Source organism: Mandrillus leucophaeus, unplaced genomic scaffold (genome assembly GCF_000951045.1).
Source record: "Mandrillus leucophaeus isolate KB7577 unplaced genomic scaffold, Mleu.le_1.0 Scaffold174, whole genome shotgun sequence".
Classification (NCBI taxonomy): Eukaryota; Metazoa; Chordata; class Mammalia; order Primates; family Cercopithecidae; genus Mandrillus; species Mandrillus leucophaeus.
In genome coordinates this window covers 4,461,728-4,487,078 of record NW_012101743.1, presented here as the reverse complement: position 1 = coordinate 4,487,078, position 25,351 = coordinate 4,461,728, and the positions used below count along the sequence as shown (strand labels likewise).

Here is a 25,351-nt window from a genome sequence, read left to right as displayed (position 1 = left end):
GGGCGCTATGAAAAGTGTCTGCCCAGTCACTTCCGGTAAGGGCGCTGCGGCGCGGAGCTTCCCGCGGGACCGTTAAGGAGCGAGTGGGAGTCCCCGGTGGGCCAGGGAAGGAAGGCGCTGCCAGGAAGGGGGAGCGCGAAGGAGAGCGGGAGCCGGAGCGAACTAGCGCGAGCGTCTGGGGCACTTTAGCCGCCCCTTCCCAGCCGCCCCCTCACGCGCGAGCTCACCCGCCCCCCGGGCGGCTGCAGCGCTTCCCTCACCCCCAATCCCTGAGGTTGGCACCGCCCCTCCCTCGGTGCCGCGTGACCGGAAATGGCGCCATCTTTAGCCTCTTGTGCTATTGACAATAACAAGCCCTGGTTCTTTCCCCCTCCCCCTTTCCCCCAACCACAGCCTCTCCCCTCCCAGGGAGAGGGAGAAAAGGAGGAGGAGCTGCAGCCTCACAGACTCGCTGAGTCGCTCCTGCAGAAAGGGGGGGAGAGAGATCGAAAAGCAGGGGAGGGGGACGGCACGGCCGTTTACCTGTCTGCCTCCTCATTCGCTCTCCCCCCTCGTTCTGCTCACTCCTGGTGTCAGCCTATCCGCCTTCCCAAACCCTCCCATTCCCCCGGTGTAGCCCCCCCCGCCTTCACTTTCCTTCTCGTCCTCTGTGTTTCTCCTCTCTTCTTTCTTCCCTTCCCCCTCTAGCATTGCCACCTTCTCTCCTACACGCACGCAGGCATATAAACGTAGGTTTTTGATGCTCCTCTGCCTGTTGACCCCGCTATTTTCATGTTTCCAACAGGTTTTTCTTCCCCCAGTCCCTCAGCTGCTGCTGCTGCTCAGGAGGTCAGATCTGCCACTGATGGTAATACCAGCACCACTCCGCCCACCTCTGCCAAGAAGAGAAAGTTAAACAGCAGCAGCAGTAGCAGCAGTAACAGTAGTAACGAGAGAGAAGACTTTGATTCCACCTCTTCCTCCTCTTCCACTCCTCCTTTACAACCCAGGGATTCGGCATCCCCTTCAACCTCGTCCTTCTGCCTGGGGGTTTCAGTGGCTGCTTCCAGCCACGTACCGATACAGAAGAAGCTGCGTTTTGAAGACACCCTGGAGTTTGTAGGGTTTGATGCGAAGATGGCTGAGGAATCCTCCTCCTCCTCCTCCTCATCTTCACCAACTGCTGCAACATCTCAGCAGCAGCAACTTAAAAATAAGAGTATATTAATCTCTTCTGTGGCTTCGGTGCATCATGCAAACGGCCTAGCCAAATCTTCTACCACCGTCTCTAGCTTTGCTAACAGCAAGCCTGGCTCTGCTAAGAAGTTAGTGATCAAGAACTTTAAAGGTAACCAAGGCCAAAATCCATAATCACCTAATAAGGATTTGACACTCGAGGGGTCACGTGCTCTATTTATGTTAATATATTAAACAGTTTGGAGGTGGCCTAATGTTTTATGCATAATCAATGAGGTGGAGGGGAGGTCCTTTTTTGGTGGAGGGTTCATTTTCCGGGGGTGGTTAGGATCCTTGTGCTGAAGCATACACCGGGTGTTTCTGTGCAGTATTTTGAGGTTTTTTTCAGCCTATTGTATTTAATCTGTTATTCCTTATAACACTGACAATCAGTATGATTGATCCGGATTTTACAGGTGAGAAATTTGTATTCTAAAGAGGTTTATTTATTTCAGGTGCATAGCGAGCCTTGGCACTGCTGGGATTTTTATTTTTATGCTTCAGTAGGCCACATTATCCAATGCCTAGAAATGCAGGTAGCAATAGTGATCTTTTTGTGCTCAAATAATATTTATAATTAGATTTACACTGTATTCATGAAACTCATTTGGAAGCAATATTAAAAGAAAAATTTATGTTCTCTGTATTTCTTTCCAAAGGTAGGGTTTGAAAGTGAAAAACATTGTGTATACACAGAAGTAGTAAGTCTGTGTACCACTAGTCTAAAGATAGGAACAATTACTACATCTATTTTTTCCATCACTAAAATGGATTTTAAAGTATCGACTTGCAGCTTTTAGGAAAATTTGTTCAGACCGTGTTTGAGATATGTGAGGAGAGTATTATGAATGCATTGATGCAAATATAAAATAAGCAATTTTTAAAACTGTATTTGAGCTGAATTTTTATCTGTTGAATGTGTTTCTGTTTTTCTGACTGACTTTTCAACACCCTTAACTGCCAGGTAATCAGTGCTACAGTGTTTATTAAATAGAGAAGTAAATGAATGAACTTAAGTAATATTTATGAGATAAGTGCTTTGTGGCTGAATATTAGTATTGAGAAGATTAGGTTCTCTATGCTTGTGTTTTTAACATTGAGTGGAAATCAGGAATGTGCTCTATTTTGTCTCAAGCAGAGGGCTATGGTGTTGTCTATTTTTAACTCTTTCTTTTTTATATCACTACCTTCCCATACCCAGGTTCTCAGTTTATGATTTAATAGTAGAGCTTTCTGAAGTCAATATGAATTGTAATTGACTAACGTGTTCATTATTTCACTTAAAAATATATGTATTTTTATAGTCAAATATTTTTAAATGAGTTATGATCCTGGTTGCATTTTCAAATTGGTTTCAGAGATTTTTTTCTCTCCCTCCTAAGATAAAAGCATATTAAGGCATTTGGATGTTCTAATTAAAACTTTTTTCCCCACACTCATTGCTAGTCAGTGAAGTTTAAAGCCTAGAGTAAGGTGTTTCTTTCTATTCTGAAAATGCAACATGATTTCTGGAGTCATTTGGATGTTTCAATCTTTAAAAATTTCACTCTGCTCATAAATGTAGTTTAAAACTACATGGAGTTAAGATATTTCCATTTCTATAGATGCTGCATAAATTTGGGGGTCAAACAGACCTGGATTAGAATCCCAGCTTTGCCATTGACTAGCTATGATGACCTTGGGCAAGCTTACTAAATGAGTTCCAGCCTCAGTTTCCTCAGTTGTAAAATAGATTCCTCAGGGTATTGTTGGGAAGATTAAGAGGTTTATAAAGTACCTTGCACATAGGCAGTATTTTAAATCTCAGGTTAAAAATTCATGTCGACTTAGGTTTTACACATGATGAAGTAAGATCAGGATTGTTGTTTTTTATGGTCATTCTTGAATTTTTATTTTTTTGAAGCAATACAATCAATAGGAGAAAAACCTCACCTTCAATTTTAATAGGTGAGTCAAAATGACTTAAATAGTATTATGACATTTCAAATTTTATTCTTTATATTAAGCTTAAATACAGTGGTTACTTTAATGATTAGGTGTGATAGTTATAAAGATCATAATTTACCCTAAAAATAGAGTAATGCTGTTGTATTTTATTGATCTTTGGTTACTGTATCTGACATGGTATTCTGATACCAACCTTTTACATATAATCTAGATAAGCCTAAATTACCAGAAAACTACACAGATGAAACCTGGCAAAAACTGAAAGAAGCAGTGGAAGCTATTCAGAATAGTACTTCAATTAAGTACAATTTAGAAGAACTGTACCAGGTATGTATTAATATGCATAACCAGATTTGAGTAACATAAATTAAGGTGGGATATATATTGATTTTGCTTTCTGAAATAGGTTCTTAAGTAGACTTTTGGTTCCCTTCTAGTTTTAATTTCTCAATTAATTGATGAACTCTTTAATTAGACCACGTATTCTCACATAAACTATGGGTACAGTCATACCGGTATAAATTGTGCTTATCTTTGACCCTTCTGATGAGGAATTACAGTTAGGTGTACCTTGGTGTAATAGAAGTTCTACCTATAATGAAATCCTATAGCATGAATCCCAAAGTTGATTTCTGGTGACATGTTGTTCTATTGTGATAATTGTTTCTTAGTTGTGTTACCTACCCATAGGAAAGGCCTCAAGACATGCAGATATTATTCATATCCTTTATTTTACCTCCTTCTTAATAGTAGACTTTGCTATTCCTTTTTCTTGCTCTTTACATTTTTCTAATACCTGGGCTACAAGACGCACCTTAGCCCAGAAATGAGCAGCAGTTTGTTGTCCAGCAGCTTAGTCTGAGGTTCAGATTCTTTACTTAGCAAATGGGTCCTTACACTTAAATATAATGTTAAGGGCAGTTACTAATGGCAATCTCTTGCTACCGAGAAATTTTTCCCTACTGTGTATTTGACACACAACCAATTCAAGAAGTTACTTTCATTAGAGTGTCAGGGATTTGGTGTTAAAAGATACTTCAGGCCGGGCACGCCAGTGGCTCACACCTGTAATCCCAGCACTTTGGGAGACCAAGGCTGGTGGATCACCTGACATCAGGAGTTCGAGACCAGCCGACCAACATGGAGAAACCCCGTCTCTACTAAAAATACAAAATTAGCCAGGCGTGGTGGTGCATGCCTGTAATCCCAGCTACCCAGGAGGCTGAGGCAGGAGAATTCCTTGAACCCAGGAGGTAGAGGTTGCGGTGAGCCGAGATTGCGCCATTGCATTCCAGACTGGGCAGCCAGAGCAAAACTCCATCTCAAGAAAGATATTTCAGAGTACTTCAGAGTACAATAGCTTGAATTTTTGTATTAATGAGTACCTTGTAAGAAATTATGTTGGTTCGATTTATCAGTATTTGTATATTTTAGTTGCAGAGCTAGTATGGTGATGGGCAAATCCTGGATTAGGAGTCAGAAGATGGGTTTGGGATCTAGTTTTGACTGCTGTGACCCTTGTAATATTGGGCCAGGTACTAGAGCCCTCTCAGTTTTTTTCCTGTTTTTTTAAGAGATACGGGTCTTGCTATGTTGCCCAGGCTGGTCTTGAACCCCAGGGCTACAGCAGTCTTCTCACCTCAACCTTCCAAGGTGCTGAGATTACAGGCATGAGCCACCAAACCCAGCCGTCCCTCTCAATTTAAATTTCCTCCTCTCTAAAGTAGAGGAAATAATAATTTGCCGTACCTATCTCATAAGGTTGCTTATAAGAATCAAATAAGATATTTGTGGAAAAAACCTCCAGGCACTATAATCTTACAAATATGATGATATCACGAGTCATGCTTTTTTACAAGCCACAGTATAGCTTCTTCACTTGTAATATGTCAATTGAGATCACCGGTTTCTGTTGCTGTGAAAATTAGTCAGTACACGCAAAATACTCAAATCAGTGCACAACACATAGTAATAATGCCATGTAACATTATAAACATTGTAATGCTATGTAAATGTCAGCTAGTAGTTGTAGTACTAAGCTATTACTTAAGAATAAGCCCGTTTCATATGGCTCTTTTGGCATAGTATATGTGTGTCTCCTAAAATGTACAACAATAAAAGTCAAAATATGAAACTGACTTGGAAAGGCCTTAGGAGAGCATGTGGTCCAATATTTTTCTTTGTGGTGTCTGTGACAGCCTGCAAAGGGGATTCATCTTGTATTATCTCATATAAGCATTACGAAACCGTTTCTGGAGTATGTAGGGTAGTAGTTACTATCTCCACTTTTTATTTATATTTATTTATTCATTTATTTTTGAGATGGAGTCTTACTACGTCACTCAGGCTGGAGTGCAGTGGCATGATCTTGGCTCACCGCAGCCTCTACCTCCCGGGCTCAAGTGATCCTCTTGCCTCAGCTTCCCAAGTAGCTGGAATTACAGGCACCTGCCACCATGGCCTGCTAATTTGTATATTTTTAGTAGAGATAGGATTTTACCATATTGGCCAGGCTGATCTCGAACTCCTGACCTCAAGTGATCCACCCGCCTCCACCTCCCAAGGTGCCGGGATTACAGGTGTGAGCCACCGCGCCCGGCCTATCCCCAGTTTATTGATGAAGAGACTGAGTCTCAGAGAAGTTGAATAACCTGCCCAGAGTCACATATTGGCAGAGTCACATATTGGCAGAGCAGGGGCAACTCAAACTGAGATGCTGGATTTCTAGTTCGTTGCACTTTTACTCCTGTACTACCTCACTAATATACCCTGGTACTTTGAATACCACTGTAGTGCAGTGTTTGAAGCAATTAAATTGTTTTACTTTAGGGAAAAAGCTCTTTGTCATTGAAGTAGTATTTTTATCTGTGCATGCATAAGTGGTGTTTATTTGGATAGTATATGGTGTTTATTTGGATATGCTGGTATACAGCATATTTAATTTCAATAATGTGTTATTTTATATATTCCATATTTATAACAAATGTTTATTGTAGTTGTTAATGAACCCTATTTACTTTACCTTGAATATTTTTCCAGAGCTTTTGCTTTGAAAATATTTTTCCTGATATATTGATTCTGTTAAATCTTTTCGTTTCAAGAGCATAGAGCTTGCATCTTTTGTTTTTGTTTTCTTGTACTTTGTTTTACCTGCTGTTGTTCAGTTGCATTTCTTTTAGCCTAGTCACAAGTCTTATAACTTCACTGTTTGCATTTTTCATAATACCTTACTGCTTTTGCTATAATGAATTCAAAAGCATTGGTTTTTAGCTCTTTTACTGTTTTTGACCTTAATTTTATAAATGTTCCTTTGGATTGTTCTCAGAAAGATTATTTTGAGATGTTCAAGTTCAAAAAGGAGGATAAAGGAGGTAAAGCTATTTCATATAATCTGGACTTCAGGTGCTTGTTTGATTTTAACTCATTGAAACGTAATTAGAAGTACTCTGTCAATCTACCTGAGTGGGAAATAAAAAAATAAGAAAAAGTACTCTTCTCTTCTAAAATCGAAATAATGTGGAAATATGTAGTTATACAAAAGTTCTCCAAACCCGTGTCCTACTCTCTTTCTCTGAAGTAAACACTTACTGGCATATATCTACTTAGAACTTACTTCTGCAAGAAAAAACATTTTGCTTTAAATCTTTAAGTATGGAAGTCCCTAGTGTGGGTTGCATGTACTGCCTACTAAGTTTTTAATTTCTATAAAAGAACATGCTGTTCTAAGTACACTTGCAGTAAGCAAACATTGTCTTTTTAAAGTAATTTTAAATTAGAATTGGACCTGAGTTTTAAAATTATCTTTCCTTGACAACCTTGAGATCCTGTGGGTGTGAGGCAGTGATTATATGTTTTCATTTGACTGTTCTGTTTGTTTGCGGGCTTGTTTTTGATTGACTACAAGTAAGACTGATTAAATGCACTGACTTTTGAGCTGTTCAGCCTGCCTTAGGTTACAAATCTGTCACTTGTCATATAAGTTTGGGCGAGTTACTTCTCTAAGTCTTGGTTTCCTCATTTATAAGATGGTGAGACTAATGGCTACTTATATGGCAAGGTTTTTTAGACGTAAATGAAATATTGCAAAAAAGTAATTATCACAGTCCCGGCTATGCATTGGTATGTGTCATCAGTGCTAGTAAATATTTGAGTCTTTAGAAAAGAAATCTTTATTTTAAAATTACATTTTATTTTAGAGCTCTGAAGCCACATGATTTTAAATTCTAAATCTACACTGGGCCAGAGCAGCTGGCTGATAAATAGATTACATTCCAAATGTGCTTCAGTAGACACCATTAGCGAAATTGAAAAACATAATAGAAAAAGACAGGAACTCTCTAGGAACAGTGTCCCTCTACACTTACAAAGAATGTGTCCTGTTTTCACATGTGGTATCGTACAGTTGGAATTTTGGTTTTGGTGAGTTTTTTACTATTAATAAGTAATATTTTAAATAGGATTATTTTTATAATCCTATTATGAGCTCATGTTCTCAACTTTTGTGTGAGTAGTCGCAGTGTTTTGTTTTGTTTTGTTTTAAATAGAGATATGGGGGTCTTGCTATGTTGCCTAGGCTGTTCTCGAACTCCTGGCCTCAAGCAGTCATCCTGCTTTGGCCTCCCAAAGTGCCGAGCTTACAGGCATGAGCCACCATGCCTGGCCTAGTACAGTGTTTAAGATCAGCTACCTTTTTTGGAGATGCTGGAAGTTTGTACAGGAGCGTATAACATTTATCTTTCCTATAAATCTCTAGCTATTTTTAAAGTCAAGCCTAGTTCATACTTCAATTCTGATGAAAATAATTTTATTTATTATTAATGGGAACTGTAGTTATCTGTTTGTGAAATAAACCTTAAATGATGAACCTTTATTAATGATTCACTTATAGAATAAATGACCACAGGACTAGAATCAAATAGTATAGATTATCCATTGTAAAATCTGGTTGCTTAAGCAGTCAGTGATTATAAGAAAGCAGTTAGCTTCTTAGCATTGTTGATGACTAGCGGTTGGATTCTATGTAACTTTTGTCACCCTGTTGGTGTCTTAAAGCTTACTCTATTATGCATTATGTATTTCTCTTTTTACTGAATCGTTAATCAGTACTATTGTTGCTGTTTTTTAAAATGTACAACTAAAATTCTACTCTTTAAGTTATTTTGAAATATACAGTAGATTATTAAATACTAAAAAATTTTAAAATGTGCACTTATAAATTCTTTGTCCTTGATAATTTTTCAGTCTTATTTAAGCCCTGTTTACTGGAAGTAAAAAGAAAAGGAGTTTAGGTTTCATTGTATAGTTGGTTTCCTTTAAACAGATTCTTAGTTTTTGAATATTTAGAGTATCTTAGCCATTTTTATTTGACATAAAAAGAGAGATAATGTAGATCCTATTGCTATATCAGTTGTTGAATTTTTATTATGTACTTTAATTACTATCTGTAAACATAGCTTGAAAAATAAGACTCCACTCCTTAGACCAGTGACCAGAGTTCAACACCCTGGCGGAAATTCAGTATCTTTTTTATTGTCTGTTGTTCAGTAAATATTTGCATATGTCATTTGCTACACGTTTATATATATTTTTGGAGTGTGTTTTTTTTCAGACACTTTTTTTTTAGCTCATCCTTGTGAAGAAAGACACATTTTTTTATGTATCCTGTGGATTTTGGAGGGGAAGGGCTGGGATTTGGAAGACTGAGGGTTAGAAGCTTGCTAGAATGTCTGTATTTTATACCTAAGTACCTTCAAAGGATTTAAGGCGGCATATTTACTGGTAATTAGTGGGAGCTTAAGTAAAAAGATAGTTTTATTAAAAAGACTTGTAAGGCTGGGTGCGGTGGCTCGCGCCTGAAATCCTAACACTTTGGGAGGCCAAGGTGGGTGGATCACCTGAGGTCAGGAGTTCAAGACCAGCCTGGCCAACATGGTGAAACCCAGTCTCTACCAAAAATACAAAATTCAGCCGGGTGTGGTGGCACGTGCCTGCAATCTGAGCTACTGGGGAGGTTAAGGCACTTGAAGGTTAAGAATCACTTGAACCCAGGAGGCAGAGGTTGCAGTGAGCCGAGATCTTACCATTGCAATGCAGCCCAGGTGACAGAGCGAGTCAGGTTTCAAAAAAAAAAAACACAAAAAAAAAACCTTGTAAAGTTATCTAGAATCTGTTTATTACAAATAGTTGTTACTTCTAGAGATTCCCAAAGTGTTTTATTAGTGTAAATAATAAATACGTAATGCATAATATGTAAAAATATATAAATACATAATATTTAAATAATAAATACATAATGCATAATATGTAAAAATACATAAATAATAAATACGTAATATTTAAAATAATATATTTCTAAAAGTACATTTCAAAGATCTAGAGTAAAATAGAGCTTATCTCAAACACCTTCTTATTCCTGTTTCCATCCCAGCATGTAATAGGATGAAGAGTACTTAGTAAACAGTCATTCCTTGTTCAATCCGTGACTGCTTACTGTGTCCAAAACTGGACTGATACCTTGGGGTTATGGAAAGCACTTAGTACTAGCAAGAGAGCATAAGTACCTACCCTAAGGTACTTATGTTCTAATGGGTTCATGAAATTAGATTGTTTGTGACCAGCATTTTTTAAAAAGAAATGAAATAGCAAATATCAGAATGCGTCACATAGAGTAATGATATGTAGGTTTGTGAAGATTTTATTTTAGTTACATAAATTTATGTATGATAGATTGTGACATTAGATTTCCTACTGTGGCTTTGGGTCAAAACATTTTGGAAGCCACCATTTTAGAGACACCACTCCAAATCTTGCCCAAAAGTGAGAAAAGTGGAGTACTTGGATCAAAGGGTGTGAAAGGTTATAATCAGGGGTGGCCAAGGTGACTCATGCATGTAATCCAGCACTTTGGGAGGATGAGGTGGGCAGTTCACTTGAAGTCAGGAGTTTGAGACTAGCCTGGCCAACATGGTGAAATCCCAGCTCTACTAAAAATACAAAAAAACCTGGCTGAGTGTGGCAGCACATGCCTGTAATCCCAGCTACTTGGGAGGCTGAAGTAGGAGAACCACTTGAACCCGGGAGGCAGAGGTTGCAGTGACCCAAGATTGCACTTCAACCTGGGCAACAGAGCAAGACTCCATCTAAAAAAAAGTTATAATCAGACATGAGATGAAAATGGTAAGATTGGCCTTGAACGCCATGCTAAAAAGTGTGGTGGTAGGGAAGTTAGAAAGGCTTTTATTGGGGAAGGCAAGTATTTAAGTTTTTTGAATACCTAATATATTTCTCTGGTTCAAAGCCCCAAAAGTATTGCAGAGCATGTAGTGAAAAGTCTCGCTTTCACCCCATCCTCCAGTCCCCCAGTTAGTTCTCTTTGTGACAGATATTACTAGTTTTTTGGGTATCTTTCCAGAGATGTTTTATATACGTAAAAAGGCTGTGTATGTTTTTATTTTGTTCCTTTTTTACATAAATGATAGCAGACCATGTACCACATAGTTCTGTTTTTTTGTTTGTTTGTTTATACCTATTATGGGATTGCTCCATCACAGTACAGGAAATGCTTGATGGAAGGTTGTTGAGGAAGGAAAATGACCAGATCTGGTCTATAGGTTAAGCAGTCAAGGCTAAATTAGAAAAACAGAATGTTGCCTTCGAACTTGACCTCAAAACTCACCTTAGATGCTCCTGCCTTTCTTGCCTTAAAATTCTTAAACCACCCTCCAGCTAAACACAGGTGAGACTGTGTACTGTAAAGCCCAGCTTAATTTTCGATTTCTCACTATTTCCACTAACTTTTTATCTGTTTCCCTGTAGGTCTTTGGGACTCTGTCCCTTTACCTCTTCCCAGGAAGGCTTTTCTGACTTGCCCTCCCTTAAATGCTGGGTTAGGGAGCCTCATCTCTCTGCTTATCCTCATCATAGCATCTAGCACACTCAATTGTAATTACATGTTTTCTGGCAATTTTTCTCATACTAGAAGCCCTTTCTATGTACAGGACACATTGCTAGAGTTTTTTTGAATACTTAATGTATTCACTTGGTTCAAAGCTCAAAAAGTATTAAAGAAACTTATAGATAGATGACCACACAATGTCTTTCTGTCATTAAGGAGTCAGAGAGACAAGATATACACATAAAAAGATAAGTAGTTTTGTGTAAGAAGTATCCAGTGGTTGGGAGATGTATAGTGTTGACTCAGTGACTAAGTGAGTGTGGTATGATGGGTGCGAGTGCCATGTGAGTCACTGGTAGCTGAGTCAATTAAGAAGAACTTATTGGAAGAAGTGGGACCTAATTGAGTAGTAAGGGAATGTGGTATCTTGTGTGAGAAGATAAGTAGATGTGCCGAGAACTGTTTTATGTGAGAAGGGAACATAGCAGAAGGAAATGGGATAAATAGGACTTAGAGAAGTACTGGAAGTGGGCGATGTGGAAAGATGAAGTACGCACTAAGTCCTATGACGGAATCTAAGCAGAGAGATAAGAAATGCTGAGAAAACAGTCATTCATTCAAAAGGAACTGTGAGATGCAATGAGAGGAATACTAAAGGTGGAAAGGGGACAGTCCACAAAGGACCTGTGTGAACAGAGAGGCACATGAAATAAACATAAATTCCCTTAAGCATCTGTGGCCTAGCCTCAGGTCACATGAAAAGTGGGCAGGCCAGCAGGGTCTCAGCTTTCTTATTCCTCCATAGCTGCTCAATCTAATTGACCTGCTGTTTCCTGATGAGGTGTGGTGACTTGTCTCTTGTGGTGTAAGAGGTTTCCTTTAAGTTCTCTTCTCTTCTCTTCTCTTCTCTTCTCTTCTTTTTTTGAGACAGAGTCTCGCACTGTCACCTGGGCTGGAATTCAATGGCATGATCTCGGCTCACTGCAACCTCCATCTCCCGGGTTCATGTGATTCTCCTGCCTCAGCCTCCCGAGTAGCTGGTGCACACCACCACACCCGGCTAATTTTTGTATTTTTAGTAGAGTTGGGGTATCACTATGTTGGTCAGACTGGGTCTTGAACTCCTGACCTCATGATCTGCCTGCCTCAGCCTCCCAAAGTGCTGGGATTACAGGCATGAGCCACCACGCTCTGCCAAACTTTCTTTTCATTTGCTAATTTATTTACTGGACCTGCATATTGGGAATGTGACTTCTAACTACGTATTTTTAAAATTCCACTCCAACCCACAGAACTTGGATGCCCCCCTAGAGTCCATTTTAATGGAATTTTTTTCTTCTGTTGCGGTGAGAAAGGAATCTTGGTGTTATATTTAAGTCATTACCACTCAGAATTATAGATTATATCAGAGTTTTCCCAAAGAGTTTTACCATGCCCGTTGTTTTACATTTGAAAGTCTTTTATATACGCATAACAGGAAACTTACTGAAATCTGAAGGTCATCCTTCTGGAATCTGAGTATAAAAGAAGACCAGTTATTACAGTGAAGTAAAAATGCCATCATTTCTTTTGTAATTGGTGTTAATTCAGTTGTACAAATTTTATTTTTTATTTTTTATTCCTTTTTGAGATGGAGTCTCTCTCTGTCGCCCAGGCTGGAGTGCAGTGGTGCGATCTCGGCTCACTGCACCCTCCACCTCCTGGGTTCAAGCGATTCTTCTGCCTCAGCCTCCTGAGTAGCTGGGATTACAGGCATGCGCCACCATGCCCGGCTAATTTTTGTATTTTTAGCGGAGATGTTGGCCAGGCTGATTTTGAACTCCTGACCTCAAGTGATCCGCCCGCCTCAGCCCCCCAAACTGCTGGGGTTACAGGCGTGAGCCATTGCGCCTGGCCACAAATTTTAAAATCTATATTTAACTATTATTAAGCTAAAATGTTGGAGAAAATTCCTTGGTATTATATCATACTCATTATCATACTGCTAGCAATAATTTCTGCTTTGTTCTGTTCAGGAGAACCCAAGAACGTTTAAGTAAATTTTAGTTCAATTGTAGTAGGACTGCCTGACCCAACCCATCTGATACATAAACAATAGGTGAAATTCTTTTTTAAACCCAAAATGAAGCTCTGCTTGTGAAAATGATTAACATTTTAAACAACAAGACAGCTTTTTTATTTTTGAGACAAGGTCTCACTTTGTCCCCAGGCTGGAGTGCGGTAGCATAATCATGGTTCACTGCAACCTTGAACTCCTGGGCTCAAGTGATCCTCCTGCCTCAGCCTCCTGAATAGCAGGGACTACAGGTGCACACCACTGGGCCCAGCTAATTTTTCAATTTTTTGTAGAGATGGGGTCTTGCTTTGTTTCTGTATTAGTCAGGGTTTTCTTAGAGGGACAGAACTACGGAACTAGTAGGAGATATATAAAGGGGAGTTTATTAAGTGTTAACTTACATGATCACAGGGTCCCACAATAGGCTGTCTGCAAGCTGAGGAGTAAGGAGAGCCAGTTTGATTCCCAGAACTGAAGAACTTGGAGTCTGATGTTTGAGGGCAAGAAGCGTCCAGCACGAGAGAAAGATGTAGGCTGGGAGGCTAGGCCCTTCTCTCCTTTTCACGTTTTTTGGCCTCTATATTCACTAGAAGCTGATTAGATTGTGCCCACCAGGTTAAGGGTGGATCTGCCTTCCCTAGCCTACTGACTCAAATGTTAATCTCTTTTGGCAACACCCTCACAGACACACCCGGGATCAATACTTTGTATCCTTCAATCCAATCAAGTTAACACTCAGTATTAACCATCATAGTTGCCTAGGCTGTTCTTGAAGTCCTGGCATCAAGCAGTCCTCTCACCTTGGCCCCCCAAATGTTGGGATTACAGGCATGAACCACTGCACCCAGCCCAAGTAGGATTTTCTTTGAGTGGCATGTTGGCACTCAAAAAGCTTCAGATTTTTGAGCGTTTTGGGTTTCAGATTTTTAGATTAAAGATGCTCAACCTGTAATTTGTTCTTTTCTGATACAGTGCATTGGTTATGAGAAAGTTTGCCACCCACGTTGATATATTTTGTTGTTTTACCTTGTGTCTTAAGCGGATGAATAACCCTTTTTAATAAGCTGATGTGGTAGAAATATCAAATTAATAAGAATCTGATGTAAATAGTTGAGAAATCCTTCATCCTCTCCTTAAGAAAGTATGTGTTTAACCTTGCAGGCTGTAGAAAATCTCTGTTCTTACAAGATTTCTGCAAACTTGTACAAACAGCTGAGACAGATCTGTGAAGATCACATCAAAGCACAGATTCATCAATTCAGAGAATATCCTTTTTAAAACAAAAAATCGTAAATAGTTTTGTCTTCCTTTCTGTCCCCTACCCCTCACTGTTTAACCCAGCTTGAAGTAGAATGCCTGTGTTTTGTAGATTTGTCATTTTTTTGTTCCTTGTGTTTCTCAAGAAAAAAATACATTTTGACTTTTCAGCCTTAATTACATGTGGTATTCATGTAAATAAGATGTCCTTATGTCTTTACCCTTTTTGCCCTACCAGATTTCCACTTGAGGAAAAATAATCTCCTAAGGGAAATCGTAAACTGAAAACATGATGTTCAGTTCTGTCTAAGACTTGTTTTTAAAGGTGTTTTTTATTATAAACTATGTTTTTCTTTTTTTTTTTTTTTTAACAAATTAGGAAATAGCACTTTGGTGCATAATCAAGTGCCATTTAGTTTCATTTAGTATACAAAGTATTCATATTTAAGACTAATGTGCTGTCTGTCACATGGCACATATGACTTGTACCAAATGCCTTAAAATATCCTTAACATGTGTTTCAGGGATTCATTGGATAGTGTTCTTTTTTTAAAGAAGATTGATAGATGCTGGCAAAACCATTGCAGACAAATGGTAAGCTGGAAAAAGTATTGTATTACAGCTAAACATTGTATTAATAGTTAAAAACATTTCTTCAAATACAGGAATGTTAGTTTTTAAAACTTAGCAATAGGGAGATTGCTTCAATATCTGTTCCTTTTCTGAATTGGAAACTAGTTTTGGTTGAGTTTTCTATTTTAAAACCACAAGTTACAGGTAAACCTGCATTTCAGAATGACTTGTACCTTAGGTTCATCTTTATTTTTGTCACACTTACCAAAAATGTATTTATCTCATTCATTAAAAAGCTACATTTTGTCTGTCACTCTTATTTTTTTTCTCTCTTGATGGTTATCCTGTCCACTATTTGATTACCTGTGAAGGTGCCTGATGGTCCTGTGTTTTATTCAGATGACAACCTTTTCCATTTTTCTTAATCTGGTTTATACCTTATATTCTACAGATTAAAATCTTAAAATCCATCACCCCCCACCCCAGCCCCACCCCCTGCCAAAATAAACCCTCACATATGCAATGTAAGGCAGCTTCATTACCTAGCACTGTGTCTCAGGAAGAATTATATGAGTGTCCGCTTGATTCCCTGTTATTATTTTCAGTTATTTCTCAAGTAGTAAAGAAGTCAGAGGGCCATTTTAAGTGTCTTTTCTAGAAAACACAACAAGGATTAAGACTGTTGAATAATAAAAATGATATGGGCATATTCTTAGATAGATGTGTTTATCTGCATGTTTGATCCTAGTAATCTAATATATATACAGACGAACCCTTCAGTTTTATTCTTATTGAAAGCAAGTATTTCAGCTTCACAACATACAAAACTTGTTTGATTTCTTTTTTTTTTTTTTTTCATTGGCAGATCATGATCAGGAGCATTTTTTTGTTTCTGGATAGAACTTACGTTCTTCAGAATTCAATGCTACCCTCCATTTGGTAAGGATGCCAGAAAAACATGAAAAGATTGTTCCAAATCATACTCAAATCTTAATTACACTAATGAAAGAGTATAAGCTATACTGTGAATATTCTAAAAATTCACATTTGGCTTCTAGACTTTCCTTTGTAACGGTTTTATCTTCCTAATAATATGTTGCCTATGCTAATATTGAAGATAGCTAACATTCCCTGGGCATATATTAATTTATGAAGAAGTTTTTTGTTAGCCAAGAGGACTAAAGTTTGCTCTGGAATGTCTATGATTGTGATTCATTTTGCTGCTGATCATCAAGAGTTCACTCATTTAACATTATGGAAAAGTATGTGTACACGAAAATAGAATAGTATCATGAACTTTTCCCCCTATCATGTACCTATCATCTGCCTACAGCAGTGATCAGAATTCACTGATTCTTGAGTATTGAAACCAGTTAATAAATAACCAAATAAGCTTTCAATACCAGTACAGTGAAAACTGTTTTATATCTTTGAACTAATTTTGTCTCTTGATTTGAGCAAGGAAGAAATTCACAAAAAGAAATAATACAACAAAACTTAGTTATGGAGGAAAATAGGAATTTAGCTTCAATTCTCAGTAGAGACAAAATGAGTTTCCTATGTGCTTTAATCTAATAATGTTATTCAGAATTAAATGTGTGGATTTTATTATTTGACAATTGCTGCTTCAAAGCCCTGGAGCCCTAATTAGCATGGGAACATGTGGTAAGAAGTAAAGCAAACCTCTTCAGAAGTGGTATTGTCAATTAATTTAGGTTATATGTGTTTTTTATTTTAGGGACATGGGACTGGAGTTATTTAGGGCTCATATTATAAGTGATCAGAAAGTCCAGAATAAGACAATTGATGGCATTCTTCTCTTGATTGAGAGGGAAAGGAATGGTGAAGCAATTGATAGAAGTTTACTTCGAAGCCTTTTAAGCATGCTGTCTGATTTGCAAGTAAGTTAACTACTACACATACTATACAGAGCTGATTGCTTTTCCTAGTTTTTTTTTCCCGATGTCAGACAGGTGATGTGCTGATGTCGTAACAATGTCTGAAGGAAGCACATCTCATACATGAGCATAAAAACCCAATCATCATGCTTCTAAACTACAAAAGGATCCTAGCTTGATGTTTAAAAACCAAATTCATAATGCTGTTTACATAGACATAGAGAATATTTAGTAAATATTTACTAAATAAATGATCTCCTTCATTTTGTTGCCCCTCCCAGATTTATCAAGATTCTTTTGAACAACGATTTTTGGAAGAAACTAACCGGCTCTATGCAGCTGAAGGCCAAAAATTAATGCAAGAAAGAGAGGTATTTAAAAATCATGACTAATACATTCTCACTGTCTCTCACAATAGACCTTACTTTGTAGAATATAAGCTTCCCTTTGCATTTATCTTCCCAACATTGTGATGCTCTTCTCTCACTTAGGTGCTCCTTTCTTTTCTCTCTTCTTAAAGGCCAGAATTCTGGATCATAAACTCTACCTATAATTTTTACATATGATTCTACCCTGTCACATTTGACAGGGCCGCTTCCAGGATCTTTTGGACTTGACATTTTCTGAGTGATTTATGGGGAGGAAAACAATAATATAAAAAACTATCTTTGTAGGTTCCTGAATATCTACATCATGTTAACAAACGTCTTGAAGAAGAAGCAGACAGACTTATTACTTACTTAGATCAGACCACCCAGTAAGTATTACATGCTGAATTTAATAGTCTTAAACTGTCGTTAAATCACTTGCAGCACTTTAGCCATCCTAAACATGTTAGTAACTGTTTTCAGGTGTGATTTGAAGTGTTAACAGTTGTTTTCATAATATAAACTTGAAGTTATTCTTTTCCCTAATTAATTAGTTTTCATCCAAGGATTCGATTAGGGGTGTGTGTGTGTGTGTGTGTGTGTGTGTGTGTGTTTAGAATGTAATTTAGAAATAATATTAAAGGCTGATGTGATCTTTAAATTCTTCAGGCCAATTAAAATTCAGTGGATCCCCCCATTTTTGTGCTTTCCTAAGTGTTAATATTGTCAGTCGGGGGGCTTCTGTATGTAGTATTTCTTTACCTTCCTAATAAAAGTAGCAAAACTTGGAAAAAACCAACTACAACAAGGTCTTGGAGATATTTATTTCATGATGTAAACCAAATTCTAAAATATGCAGTGGTTTTTAAAAATTTTTGCCTGTCAATTCCTTTATGTTTTTTTCTTTTAGGTGTAAAGTATAGTAACTCTGAGCACCAATAAATTTATACATAGGATAGGAATCTTGAAATTAACATAAAATGAGCTATTTGATTCCCCCCCCCCTTCAGGAGAGGCTTTACATTTTCTGGAAGTCAAATATCAATAATGCTAACTTTTTTTCCTCGTAGGAAGTCATTAATTGCTACTGTAGAAAAACAACTGCTAGGTGAACACTTAACAGCAATTCTTCAGAAAGGTAATTGGCAATTTGTAAATAAGAGATTGCTTTTTAAATGGTAGTGGCAAACTAGTTAGGGAATTTTTAAAGATGTTGCCGTTTTAAAAGTTTGACAGCATGTGGCTGCATTTCTGAGGATGGACACAATCCTTATTAATCACAGTAAACTTCCTGAAGGTGCCAGTTTTCTTATCTGAAAATACAGGAACTAGAAGAGAGGGATCCACAAATACCAATAAAAAAACAGTGGTTGATATGTGCCTGTAGTATCAACTACTTGGGAGGCTGAGGCAGGAGGATTGCTTCAGCCCAGGAGTTTGAGGTCAGCCTGGGCAACATAGTGAGACTCTCGTCTCTTTAAATAAAAGAAAAGAAAAAAAGTGGGAGATTCTTGACTTAATATGTTAGCTTTCAGTAAGGAAAGGTATTCCTTTTTACACTAAAGTGGTGAGGGTTTTTTGTTATTGTTAATGGCATGTCAAACCAAGCACTTCTAATCCAAAGTGAATTTGGAGTATACCCTGCATTTTACTTTGAGAATGCCACAAATAGGTAAAAACTTTACCTTTCTCTTCAACAATATTTTCTTTGGTATAAAAATTTATATATTTAGAAATTTAAGGCAGTTATACTGTTATTTCATCCTGAAAATCAAATATTTATTAGAGCCTCATTTAAATTTGACTTAATTTTATGCATGGCTTTTGATATATCACAGACCATATCTAATATTCTGAATTATAACTATGTACATAATATGGCTACTACATATATGAGGTTATTTATAATGTATATTTATGTAAACCAGTTTTTATAAGTTTGTTTTTGCCTCTATCATGCTGAATGGCACAAACCATTATGGAGTTAACCATTTTTCTTTTTCTTTTTAATTTTTTTAACTTTTTATATTAAAATAGACGGGTGGGGGGAGGTCTTACTATTGTGCCCAGGCTGGTCTTGACCTCCTGGGCTCAATCGATCCTCCTGCCTTGGCTTCCCAAAGTGCTGGGATTACAGGTATGAGCCACCGTGCCTGGCCTGTTTTTATTTTTATAGTGACTAAAGTCTCTATATTTAGTTTTTACCCAGAAAGATGATTGGGTTTAATTCAAAGGAAATCTTAGAACTCACATACAGACTAGTCATAGTTCAAACTAGTATCACAATAATGATTATAACTCAAATTTTATTAAAATGTCTGATAATCTTGTTCACTTTTTTGTTTTGAAATTAACATAAATTGAGCTAAATTAACATAAATTGTTCACTATATTTTAATGCCAAAATGTTTTAAAATACAGGTTTAAATAACCTCCTTGATGAAAACCGAATTCAAGATTTGTCTCTTCTGTATCAGCTCTTCAGTAGAGTTCGAGGTGGAGTTCAGGTTCTTTTGCAGCAGTGGATCGAATATATCAAGGTATTAACAATTTACCTGTGATTTTTCCCTCTTACAGCTTATCTACACATCGAGAGTGCATATTGGCAAGCATTTCTTGTTTGATCCATTTTTTTTTTTTTTTTGAGACAGACTTTTGCTCTTGTCACCCAGGCTGGAGTGCAGTGGCGCAATCTCGGCTCACTGCAACCTCTGCCTTCCAGGTTCAAGCGATTCTCCTGCCTCAGTCTCCCAAGTAGCTAGAATTACAGGCATGCACCACCATGCCCGGCTAATTTTGTACTTTTAGTAGAGATGGGGTTTCAGCATGTTGGTCAAGCTGGTCTTGAACTCCTGAACTCAAATGGTCCACCCGCCTCAGCCTCCCGAAGTGCTGGGATTACAGGTGTGAGCCACCACACCTGGCCTTGATCCAGTTCTTTGAAGGGAATTTTAAATTTGTTTTAAAAAGTAATGGGAATTTTGAGAAGGTCAACCTGAGAATGGTAGCTATGTGGCGTATCAGCTGTAAAACTTGATTTATGTCTGACATGATTTCTGTTTCTACCACTTAAATCAGTGAATGTAGAAAAAGAAGACTTTGAACCCCAAATTTCTTTCCTTTCTTCAATCTTACACTAAAGCCAGATTGCCATTTTAAGGAAATTGAAAGCTGACATCTTTAAAAATAAGGAAAAGATCCCAGAAGCTTCTAATAATACCCTGTTATGATATCATATGCCCAGTGATCATTGCTTACTATTTTTGTGATTATAGATGAGTGGTTAACAGTGTGGATATTTTAGCACTTTATTTTTTTGTCCTCATTTCACCATCAGCTTTATTTTGCCAGGTGCAGTGGTGCATGCCTGTAACCCCAGCTACTTGGGAGGCTGAGGCAGGAGGATCCTTTGAGCCCAGGAGTTTGAGACCAGCCTGGGCAGCATAGCAAGATTCCATCTTAAAAATAGCTTTATTTTACTTTTTAAAGATCTTTAAATATATATGCCACTTAAATATGATTTGGGGATTGTTTTCATTTTAGACAATTCGATTCCAGTAAAAAGTGGTAATTTTTCATTTTAGGCATTTGGCAGCACTATTGTAATTAATCCTGAAAAAGATAAAACCATGGTTCAAGAATTGCTGGATTTTAAAGATAAGGTTGACCATATAATTGATATCTGCTTTCTGAAGAATGAGAAATTTATCAATGCCATGAAAGAAGCATTTGAAACGTTCATTAACAAAAGACCAAATAAACCGGCTGAACTTATAGGTATGTTTTCCAGTCCTTTTTCCAGTTGTTTAATGATGTTCTTTGAGTCATAAAATGTCAATCTGAAATTTTTACCCGGTTGTAGTATTACTAATTCCTCATTTCTTTGAGGTTGCTTAGCTGGTATATCAAGTTTGAAAAGTGTTTCTAAAAACCTGGATGTAAATACTGAAAGCCCACATGTCAAAACATAATGTGCTTTCTTTGAAAGACAGTATGTTGGACCCTATTTACCTTTATTGATAATAAGTTTATCTGTTTTCCAAGCCTAAAGCGATTTAGAAATGAGGCAGGGTGTTATTTCAAACTACAAGAAAGGGCAGCATGAAATTACAGTTGTCAGTGAAAAAGGAAAAAGTCCAGGGCAAAAATAAACCTAATAATCTGGGCCCATTTAGCATAAGGATGTGATATATACTACAGTGCTTCTCAGGTTTTTCCACCCAAGTACCCTTAGTGTCAGAGGAGGAGATAACCTGAGAAGGTCTAGGGTCCTCTGCCAAAAGGATGAAATTTTGTTGCAACCTATCTACTATTTATCCTTAAACATGTAGCAAATTTTACCTTCTACTCTGTGATGTATCTGGTTTATTTTAATAGAAAAGTAATGTTTAAGATTGCTCACTATTCCTATAAAATGGACACTCCAGAAGATTCCCCATGTCTTTGATTATGCCCCCACAGGGCTACATGAGACCTCCCCCACGGGATATCCCGATCCTATTTTCATAAACGTCAGTATAGTGGAAAGTGCATTTGATCTAGAGTCAGAACACTTGGGTTTATGTTCAGGCCCTGATGTTATTAGCTCTATGGCATTGAACACTTGATCTCCCTGACTTTGGAGACTTTAAAAAATGCATATAATGTCTGAAATATTGAAAAACTCAGTGTATCATACTCCTCTTTGGGTATATATAGTGCCCAGTACCTCATGTATTCCCCTGGTTATTAAACAACAAACTTTTTCCCCATTTTAGCTAAGTATGTAGATTCAAAACTTCGTGCAGGCAACAAAGAAGCTACAGATGAAGAACTTGAGAAAATGTTGGATAAAATTATGATCATATTTAGATTTATCTATGGTAAGTATTTACTAATGTTTTAATACTTTTCTTTTAAAATAGCACTCAACGCCAGGCGCGGTGGCTCACGCCTGTAATCCCAGCACTTTGGGAGGCCAAGGCAGGCGGATCACGAAGTCAAGAGATCGAGACCATCGTGGCTAACACGGTGATACCCCGTCTCTACTAAAAATACAAAAAATTAGCCAGGCATGGTGGTAGGTGCCTGTAGTCCCAGCTACTCGGGAGGCTGAGGCAGGAGAATGGTGTGAACCCAGGAGGCGGAGCTTGCAGTGAGCCAAGATCACACCACTGCACTCCAGCCTGGGCGACAGAGCAAGACTCCATCTCAAAAAAAAAAAAAAAAATAGCACTCAACAGAGAAGCTAGCAAGTATATTCAACCTGGAGGGAGTATTTATTTGGGAATTACAGATTTAAAATTGTTTTTAATTCACTGGGGGGATACATGAGGAATGTTACCTGATTGTCCTATGCTTTGACTCTTCTAGTATTAAGTGCCTTGATTTTTGCTACTTGGCTTAATCTCTTCAATATTGGCACCAAAGCTACCAGTCCACAAAAGCTTTTCTGAAGAAAAGTTAATGCAGTCAAGACAGTTCCCATGCAAAAAAGTTTTACAATAAAGACTTTGAAATATCTGGCACAAAAATGGATCTCTACTGCTTCTTGCATTTAACAAACTTGGATAAAATGTATAAAGTAAAATAACTTGGAATAATGGTGTGCTTTATTAAAGCACTTTGAAGCAATTTTGTCAGAACTTTTTATTGGAATATTATAAATTTTGCATTTTTTTTTTTTTTAAACATAGGCAAGGATGTTTTTGAGGCCTTCTATAAGAAAGATTTAGCCAAGCGCCTGTTAGTCGGGAAGAGTGCGTCTGTAGACGCTGAAAAATCAATGCTGTCCAAACTTAAACATGGTAGGTTTCTCATTCTTTCTGTTCCTTTTCTTTGATTTCTGAAGGAGAATGTTAGCTTCTTACCCTTTCAATCGATTTCCTCTTTTGTCAGTCATGTCTATGTATATATGATGAAAACATAAATTGAGCAAGCTCCTGAGGTTTCCAACTTATTGTACATATATCCAGAGCTGTTGTGTTTTTTAAGATAAAGCATTGTTCTTGGTTTTATTATTTGTATAAAAGTTTCCCATTTATTTTATACCTAAATAGTAGATAAGGTTACTACAGGATTAAAGAGTTTGACTCTGAATTAATGGGGCATACACTTTGGGGTAAGGATTTCTTTTTATTCTTATGAAAGTTACAGATCATACTAAAGTAAGTTTTGTATTTCGTGTTTCCCACTTTTAAACCTCTTTTGTTTTTACCACTTTAAAATATTATACATGTACAAACATCTTTAATAGAATGCGGAGCTGCTTTCACCAGCAAACTTGAAGGAATGTTTAAAGACATGGAACTTTCTAAAGACATCATGATTCAGTTCAAACAGGTAAAAGTGAGTTAAACTCTTACTTAATTCCTCGAACTTAGTTATATTTAGTTATCCGCTTGCTGTGATTTGTACTGAAGAGGATAAATAGAAATGTGTTTGTTGTAATTACTTCATGGCAACTGAGGTGATATTCACAGTAGAAAAAAAACCATTGGTGAAATATAAGTATATTTGACCTACTTTAGGATTTATTTTTAACAAACACCCAGAGTAACACAAAAATAAAAATAAAATGTATTGAACTGAAGTCAGTACAAGAAGAGCTATAGTGGGAACAGGGCTTTCCCCAGCGTCTTATCATTTGGTGATTTGCATGTTCAGAGCTTGCAGTGGGGAGAGAGGAGAAGTGATAATGTAGCTGTATAAAGCCTTTGGGGACACTGGGGATAGAAAGCTAGATCCACAGTTTTGAAGATGTAGGTAGAAAGTAGTTTTGAAATGTTTAAGAACATAGGTGATAGTGATGGCAAGTTAGATTTTCCTCTTTTGGGGTTTTAGTAGTGACTTCTTTACCCCACAATGTTGCTAAGGTGGGAAGTGGAAGTGAAAGAATTAAGAAAAAATCAGGGTCAGTAAGATTATGAATTCTATAGTAGCTACCGAATGGGGCTTATCTGCTTTGCCCTTTTCCCCTCTTTTTCCTTCCCTACTCCAGGCCACTCCCTGCAGACAGGCAGTGGAGCAAGCGAAAAACTGGAGACTTGGGCTGGCTGGTGGGGTGAGGAATGGGGATTGCTGCAAGATGTTTAAGCCATGTAGGGGTATTCAAAGGTGGGGACTGCAGGTGGTATTGGGGAAAAGAGTGGAGGAGAGATCCTATAACAGCCCAGCTGTATGTGAGAAATTAGTTAAGTTGATAATGCCTGTAATGAGGTCATGTGATCCTTGTATGCCTTTGTATCAAAATGTTAACCTCTGTACTTGCCTAATGCATTTTGTGTAGGCTTCATTTAAAGTCCTCTTAATAATTGCCTTTTATTTTAAGGATGGTCAGTGTTTGCATATAATTTCATAACGGGGAACTTCTTAAATAGGTTATTATGATACGAAATGTATGCAGTTTTAAGATCTCAGTATGTGTTTTGATCTTACAGTATATGCAGAATCAGAATGTTCCGGGAAATATTGAATTAACTGTGAATATCCTGACAATGGGCTATTGGCCAACATATGTGCCTATGGAAGTTCATTTACCACCAGAGGTAAGAGTTACTGTTTAGAACCTGAGTTATAGGCATAGAAATCATAGCATTTCCATTTTGCTTGTCATTTAAAAATAGATACTTAGAAAAAAATAGAGACCCAGGGCCTCGCTGTATTGCTCAGGCTGGTCTTGAACTCTTGGGCTCAAGTGATCCCCCCTGCCTCAACCTTCCAAAGTGCTGGGATTACAGGTGTGAGTCACCAGGCCTGGCATAGATACTTTTAAAAGTGAATGTCAGTAAACACACCAACACCAAATACCAACTGCTTTAATATTTTACTTTTGTACTTCTAAGTCCAGTTAAGAGCCTAGCTAATAATGCCAAAGTTCTGGGTTCAGGATCAATTTCCCTGGCTCTTCTTCCATCTTCACAGATTATACCCCTCATTCTACCTAGTTATTAAGAATTCTTGCACATATTTCACCCATAGGTGGGATTGCTAAATGATGGGTGCTTGATTAAATCTATCCTGACTCCTGGGAAACTGTCTAGCCCAGGACTGAAGTCCATAAAAGGGATTAAGGCTAGACAGCTAGATACTGAGAATCCTCCATGGAGATGGTTATGAAGGCCCAGGGAGTAGATCTGTCTCAAAGAGGAAGAAAAAACAGCAG

General features: G+C 37.7%; 1 protein-coding gene across 1 annotated transcript in view; it reads left to right on the top strand.

The window, feature by feature from the left end:
- The window catches only part of CUL4B (cullin 4B), a 57,332-nt gene that overhangs the window by 20,632 nt on the left and 11,349 nt on the right, over positions 1 to 25,351 (top strand). The window contains 15 exon segments of the mRNA XM_011977191.1: positions 785 to 1,327; positions 3,374 to 3,489; positions 14,274 to 14,401; positions 14,894 to 14,963; positions 15,808 to 15,881; positions 16,681 to 16,843; positions 17,122 to 17,211; positions 17,515 to 17,597; positions 18,279 to 18,346; positions 19,630 to 19,748; positions 20,793 to 20,985; positions 21,966 to 22,070; positions 22,884 to 22,994; positions 23,444 to 23,529; positions 24,627 to 24,734. Coding sequence (XP_011832581.1) covers positions 785 to 1,327; positions 3,374 to 3,489; positions 14,274 to 14,401; positions 14,894 to 14,963; positions 15,808 to 15,881; positions 16,681 to 16,843; positions 17,122 to 17,211; positions 17,515 to 17,597; positions 18,279 to 18,346; positions 19,630 to 19,748; positions 20,793 to 20,985; positions 21,966 to 22,070; positions 22,884 to 22,994; positions 23,444 to 23,529; positions 24,627 to 24,734 — 2,057 coding nt within the window.